At 40.6% G+C, this 7,420-nt stretch overlaps 1 protein-coding gene across 1 annotated transcript in view; it reads right to left on the bottom strand.

Moving 5' to 3' along the window:
* Positions 1–3,540: 3,540 nt before the first annotated feature.
* Positions 3,541–7,420, bottom strand: part of LOC111232193 (metalloprotease TIKI2-like) — a 64,813-nt gene continuing 60,933 nt past the window's right edge. The window contains exons 5-7 of the mRNA XM_022759593.1: positions 7,297–7,393; positions 4,874–5,158; positions 3,541–4,394 (exon numbers count right to left, since the gene is read on the bottom strand). Coding sequence (XP_022615314.1) covers positions 4,160–4,394; positions 4,874–5,158; positions 7,297–7,393 — 617 coding nt within the window. The 3' untranslated portion in view covers positions 3,541–4,159. The remainder of the gene's footprint in view (positions 4,395–4,873; positions 5,159–7,296; positions 7,394–7,420) is intronic.

Below are 7,420 nucleotides of genomic sequence, written 5' to 3'. Positions count from 1 at the left end.
GCTGGCGGCGTGTCCCCGGCAAAGGGAGGGTCAGCCCTCAGAGCGCCCTGTCAAGGCCCCCACTCCCTCAAACAACACCCCAAAGCCCAGGGAAAATGGTATTCTAGCTAAGGCAAATATTGTCCTGTCTTGGCTTAAGGGGCGAAAAAGCTGTTTGTTCTAAAAAACTTGCTCTTCACCGTTTAAGAGGGGAAGGCTCTCCTGAAAGATAAGTGTATAGTTAAAATTTGCTCCATAATTATTTATACTGTGAAATTAGTATTGATTAGAAGCATTTAATTAAAACACATCAAGAGGTTTAGGCATCTTAGCATTGCCACTTTAAAGCTATATTGAAATTAAACATACTGTACTATACAGGCGCCCGTTAGAGTTAACCTTCACATTTGCCTTATTTCACTTCACTTGTCGTGATTAAAACTGTCACATCAATAAATTAGTTCATTCTGTGAAAAGTGTTTTATCTGTGGGTTTGGTTCAATTTATTTGCTCTTCTCTTTTAAATTATTGATTCCGATCTTTAATGATTTTATTATTTTGTGCAATATTATATCTCACAGCCACAAACTGCATTCAATAAAATTCATTTTTTATTTAACCTTAACTCTTAACTTACAGTGTTTAAAATGAATTGATTAAAAAAAATGATTGATACATTTGAATGATTTAGGTAAACAGAATCGTAATCCTAAAAGTGACTAAACAAGCCATAGCATTATTTACATTTTATTATGAGTTATTACGTAATGGGACATTAGATTAAAAAAAAGAAGGTGTTCAGAAATGTGAACTGAATTGGCATAAAATATATAATGTTAAACATAACTTAAATTTTCTTATAAATGCAAAATAATACTCAATCCTTTTTTTGTTTGCTACATAGATAACCTGATTAGGATGTCATGTGAACATCACAAAATCAGAAATGTGGTCAGTTTAAGAGAAATTTCTTTTTATGTGTAAATTAATAACATCTATGTTATATTTGTAAATATACTTTTGTCTATATTTTTTTGTCATTATTATCACTAAAATGCGTGAACTTCTAAGCTTGAATCAGAACCATAGGTCCAGTTTTACTGGCTTAAAATGCTCGATTAAACATTTATAGGATGAATTATCACTTGAAGTTTTTATTATGATTTTTGTTTTGGTTGAAACATCTTTATATAGACAATCTAAATACAAATATAATATCCAAAAAAAAGCATGCGTACCTGTCTCTGTGCATGTCCTCAGGCTCCAGTCATGGGGCCTTTAAACAGTATTTCAAAAGCAGTGCTTTGTGCAGCTTGTGTTGGTGCTGAAATTATCATGTGACTCTAGCACCATTTAGTGGCAGAAGTATTAACTACAGCGGTGCATGCAGCCACGGAGGACCAGTGTGTCTTAGAATAACACAGGAGAACCTACATTTTTTTTGTATGGTAGATGACAGGGACACTCTAATTGTAGATAATAATTTATATTCAAACAGACTGATTTATGCTATACAACCAGAATATTTTGCTTTTGGCCGTTAAGTAATTCAGCTGGAGCAACTCAGGGGTTAAGTGTCTTGCACAACAGCAGCTCGATGATACCTGTTAAAAGACTGGAGAGCATTCATCTTTCCTTTCCTGCCAAATCGTAAGCTGCGACTTGCTGCTCTACCCCTGAGCTGATTCTACAACCTGGAGACTGTGTAGTTCAAAATATGTTTCTCACTATTGTTGGCAATGAGTCTGGGGAAATTCAAATTCATTTCAAGTTACATCACTGTATAATTTATGTCAATTTAAAAATTACAATCAGAGACCATTATCCATGTTTACTTTCAGTGTGTTGTTCAACTTGGTTTTGATTTTCATTCGGTGAATAGTTACAGACTGAGCCTTTGATATGTGCTTACAGTTAATTAATTTGTTGGTAACGCTTCCTTTGAGAAGTTTCTGTCTTGTTTCTGTGATCTTCATCGATTTAGTTTTTAAGTAATGAGTGACTTGCTTTCAACCGAAAGGGAAAATATTGTACTTGTGCTCTTTACATCTTTGTGGAGCTTATTAGAAAGTAAACTCTAAATTTTAGTTCCATCATGCTTAGCATAATGCAGCAAAAATAATTTCAAAAAGCATTGTGAAAGACCAGATACAGCATGAAGTCATGCAGAGTATTGTCCTCTAACTAATCAGCATTTTCTTCTAACTACATAGATAATGAGATCATCATGACCTCCTCAACTTTCTGTACACGTTTTCCATCAATCCATCTTTATTTGTGCTTTTTCTTCACACTTTTTCTGAAGTCTGATGATTTGAATTGTTTCGTGCATTACCCTGATTAACATTTGTTGAGTTACTCACAATCTTGCAGCCATCAAATGCATACTGGTGACAGGGTGAGTGGGGTCAGTTTCCCTGTTTTTTTTTTTATTTTTAATTTTAGTTTCAGCCAGCAGATGGCAGATTGACATTACCTGTTGCTCAGCTGTTCCCCTTCTGCACTTCTGTTCACCTTAAATGCTGTTACCTTGCAAGTTATGTTTGCAGTAGATCATTAATGGGTATTTACTATAAGAGTTGTTTATCTCACATTTTGGCTGGAGTGCAACAGCGGGGGCCATGTCGCTGACTGAATGAGTAAACATTGTTCCACCACCGGTCAGCCGAATGCCACATGACTGAGTTGGAGTTTCCCTATTGACCATTGCTTCAAAATGAACTGGCACAAAGTGTTTGGTGATTTTGTCAGACGATGTCGTGGTTAAAAATCAGGATTTTAGCAGTGCAGAGCAGCAGCAGCTTGGAAATGGCTTGGCGTGTTACATGTAGTCTTAATGGGCCGTGTTTCAGTCAGTATTTCAAACTTGTTCCGTTGTCTGACAACATGAACAGAAAGACACATAAATGAGAACAGCTTCGTTGGGAATTCGGCTGTATTAAAATACTGTATATGTGAGCGCAGAGAATAGGAGAGAGGCAAACAGATGAAGAGCTGAAACCAGCTGACACTATAGGTAGAATGCAAATATGACAGAATGATGTCAGTTGTTTACAGCAGTGCAACAGTTTTCAACTACATCCTCAATTTTGCATATTGATATGCGGTCCAGCCTTTTACTAACCATACTAAGTTTTGACCTAGTCTTGTTTACAGTTGATAAAAGCATTACACTTTTATATAATATAAATACATTTTATAATCTGCCAACTTGAAATGTCTCACATCTCTAAACATCAGCACATTTTCCCTTGGGTTCATGAATGCGCACTGCTCTGTCAAAAAACACATAATTAATTAATTAAACGGATTCCACTTACTTACACTTACATTGAAATGTGTTTGATTTTTTACAAATAATAGGAATGTACATAGGGAGCACACAGACAGGGGGAATCTGCCTTTCAACACTGCTGGTTCCCTTTATGAGGCTCCTATTGATTTATTCTATTTTGCTTCCAGGACTTGGTCATAAACTTCAACCCGTGATCTCTCCACCGGAAAGAAAGAAGTCTTGAACACTTCATTAGTTTTCAAAGTTTATTTTTTCATTTTTCCTCAAAAAGCAAGAAAATATACTCTTTTCTTCCAGAAATAATAAATATACAATATTTCTTTATGAACAAAATGCACAATTTACAAAAGTGGCAACTGAGTGCTCCACCTCCTACACAGTACTGTTTGACTGTATGCATTCAACTCATTTATCACAGAGTTATAGCTGTTATTAGTATGTTCTATTTTCAATATTAATGTCAGTCTTATTTATCTATACAGTATTACAGTTTTTATTAAGTAGAAGACTCCACCACACAAACTCTTCAAAGTTACAAGTCTTCATTGTGCTATGTGTTATTCTATCTTAATACTTTCATGAGGTTTGAAGACTCCACCCTGTACAGTCCAACACCATCCGTTCACTGCTTGTGTCGTGGCTGAGAGCTTATTCCACATGTTTTGAGACTTGGCATTTGGGCAGGCTGGAGCTGAGCCCTCCCTGTGGTGGAGGCTCACAGCAGGATTGTCCCACCTCAGGATGTCATGTCCTGACTAAAACATTCCTCCATCTCTCGTCTGCATGTGCTGATGGTCATTCCTTGTTTATCAGGTATATTCCACTGCTCTGGTATGGACGCAGTAGTGTCTGAGTGTTTGTCTGTGAGATAACGCTGTCTTGTGGTCAGGAGGTAAGCAGCATGTGTGATAACATCCAGGCTAAAAGACAGGACAGTGTGAGAGTGCTGTGGACTGAGGCTGGCTGAGCTGAGCTGGGAGTAGGCGAAGTGGGGGAAGGTGGACCGGGGTGCCGCTCAGTGGCCTGGATCTCGATGAGTCTGCGCTGCTCTTGATGGGTCAGCGGAGGCTCCACAGTCACATAGCCGTTGATTATCCTCACATTCGGTGGTGGGGTAGTGCTGGAGAAAGGACACAAAAAAAAAAAAAAAAAAATCAGTGTTTAGCTTTCAACACATTGAAATGGACTGATGCAGGAAAACAGGAAATTTGAAGACGCCACCTTGGGCCATTGGAATTTGTAATTGGCATTTTTCACGCATTTTGACCTCTGACAAGGAAGTCATTGGTATGACTGTAGAAGTGTTATTGTCAAAACATGTTTAGCAGTGCAACTTCAGTTTACTGTAGTTACGCTACATGAAAAACTGATAGAGTGGTTTCTGTAAAGGATCCTTCTGAAATGGTCCATGATGACTTATTATGACCTTATGAACTGAATTATGTGCCAAAAAGAGTTGCCAAACATATGTTTGTCACTTTTTATACAGGTGCTCTCACATATTGTAGGTGTAATGGTCTTTCCCTTCCTCTGACAAATAGCAATATCTTAAGTAACTTCATAGAGCTGAAAATCAGCTGGTCGTAATAGATATCTCACCCATCCCCGATGCGAACCCACAGGTCACTGAAGAGGCGAGGTCTCCCGTGGCCGCGGTGAGCTTTGCGAGGCCTTTTGTGTCGCCCAAACTCCTCCAGCTGGCTCAGGCTGTCGGGGAGCAGAATGTGCGGCAGCTCATCATCTCCGAGTCCAGGGATGTTTTCTGGGTCCTCCTCCTCCAGCTCCGTCTCTGATGGACTGGTCTGCCAGCTGGTGGGAGATGCCGTGCTAGTGTCTGTGCTCTCCTCGCTGGACCCTGCTGCAGGCTCTTCAGCTGCTTTATTCCTGGAGGAGGCAGAAGACGGGATGGAAAGGATATGAAGTCAGTTTATACTCATTAAAAGCCCCACTTGTGATTTTTTTTTGACCATATAAATCCTAGTTGTGTTTAAAGGTATCACTGAAACCTATGACCTATAGATGAAAAATAAGGATTCTTGTGTCTCAGGGCCTGTTTCACTTTTCCTTCAAACTTGCAGCCAGTTAATATTATTGTTTGTGGTTTCTGACCACTGTATTTCTTTCCACTTACAACCCCTAAACTCAATCAAAGACACGAACACCACATAGGATGCCTTGCTCTATAAACACTGCACTGAGTGGCAGAAATACCCAGCAGGCAACATTATAGGAAGTTGTAACTCTTGTGACCGTACAGCTGCGTCAAAACTGACATCTGTCCACAGCAGACCACCCAGAATCACTGCTCTCTCCTTGAAAACTTTTGCCACGCTCCTCTTTCTTCCACCCGTTACTCATACTTTCTCTGCTCTTGACTTTGTGTTCAAGGTGGAACAACACAAAGAACCGACTACACACACCATGTACACCGAAACAAGCACTAGAACGTAAAAAAAAAGTACAGTAACATGATGTCAAATTTTCAAATTACAAAGCATATGATGGATTGTTTTAGTCATCATTTCCACAGCTTAATCATAATTAGCTTTGTCTTTACAGTCATCATAAATTTGATGGTCTGCACTTCTGCTGCAGGCCTCAGAAACCCCCATCCAGGTCTTGATGGCTTGGTTAGGGTGATGATAGCTCCAGGCCTGTGGTCAAGCTACTGTGGAGCCAAACCCAGCTGTAGTCTGCTCCGTCAGTCAGTCATATAATCACTCTTTAAGACCTTTTGCCAGTCGGGTCCAAACCCTCCAGGTCTGAGGCTAAAAGCTTTCATAAACACCTCTCATGCAAAGCAATCTTGTGGTGTTTTTCCTCGCCTGTCACATCACCTTGTATCAGGGGGCTAAAAGTGTCTGCGTGCATGCACACGTTTAAGTGTGTGGTCGTGTGGTAGTGTGTGTGTGTGTGTGTGTGTGTGTGTGCGGCATACACGAGTGTTTTGTGACCGCAGTATGTCAGTCCACTTGTCAGCTTTTAAAACCAGAACCACTGGCTGAAGCCCACAGCTCTGCACACAGGGCGGAGGGAGATAGGGAGGCTACGTTTACAGCTGTAATTTGCAGCGAGAAGTTTGTAAAAGCCTCGGCTGGATGGAGGGCTGGGGATGTTTTTACGGTTTTTAAAGAGATTCCCCTTGTTGTGCCTTGTTTTTCCATTTTCACCCTGATTCAAGTGGCTGTTGTTACTATTTTATGGGCCCATGGATCAACCCCCTAGGTGAGAGGGGAGCCGCTCTGTGCCAAAGGCTACACACACACACACACACACACGTACACACAGCGTGATATAAAGAGGGATTGTAGAAGGTTTTTGTGAAGAAATGCTGCAGGATGGAAGCCAAACCTCTGTGTGAGGTGTGCGAGTTTGCGTGTGTGCAACCCTGCAGCCCTGCTCCTTGGCATTGTGCATCACTCCACTCACCGTGCATACACAAATAAGTGTGTGTTTGTGTTTGTGTTGACTGTGGTACCAGTGGCTGCTGAGAACAGACAGAACCACCACTGACAGCTTGCCCCTTGGCAGGCGGGTAGGGAGGTAGGGAGGGAGGGAGCAAAGGAGGAAGGTGAGGGAGTTGATGAGCTATCAAAGGATTCCTGCATAGCTTAGCTTTGTTTGGAACAGAGCACATTTTGGACAGAATCTGTCACAGTCCGTATTACCATAACATTATCAGTCTGATGCTAGTACATAATCACACCCTCCTTGTCTTTTTCCATTCATTATCTTGTCAGGTTAGAAGACTCTCATGGTTTGGTTTCAAAGTGTAACCTGTGACTGATTACCTGCACAAAACTGGAATCATCCAGCGCTCGATGATGATTTAATTACACTGCAATTATTCATCCCCCAAATTAAAATAATATACATTGTCAACTCTTTTGAACAACTTTTTGAAGAGTAACTTTTGCTCTTTTTCAATAACGGATTTTTGTTTGTTTCTACGTAACCACAGAACTCTGATCGAATGACACGCTCCGTCATCTGTCACAGTACCCTCTTCCCTGCTTACTCACTCTGTGGCTGGCTCTTGGTGATCAGAGGGCAAGTGTTCGATCTCGTAGCCCTCCTGCCTGAGGATGTCCAGCACACTGTGGTTCCCCAGGAAGTGACCTGACAGTAGACAAAGCAAAGACACAA

Source organism: Seriola dumerili, unplaced genomic scaffold (assembly GCF_002260705.1).
Source record: "Seriola dumerili isolate Sdu_G_001 unplaced genomic scaffold, Sdu_1.0 BDQW01000322.1, whole genome shotgun sequence".
Taxonomy (NCBI): domain Eukaryota; kingdom Metazoa; phylum Chordata; class Actinopteri; order Carangiformes; family Carangidae; genus Seriola; species Seriola dumerili.
This window is presented reverse-complemented; position numbering and strand designations above follow the sequence as displayed.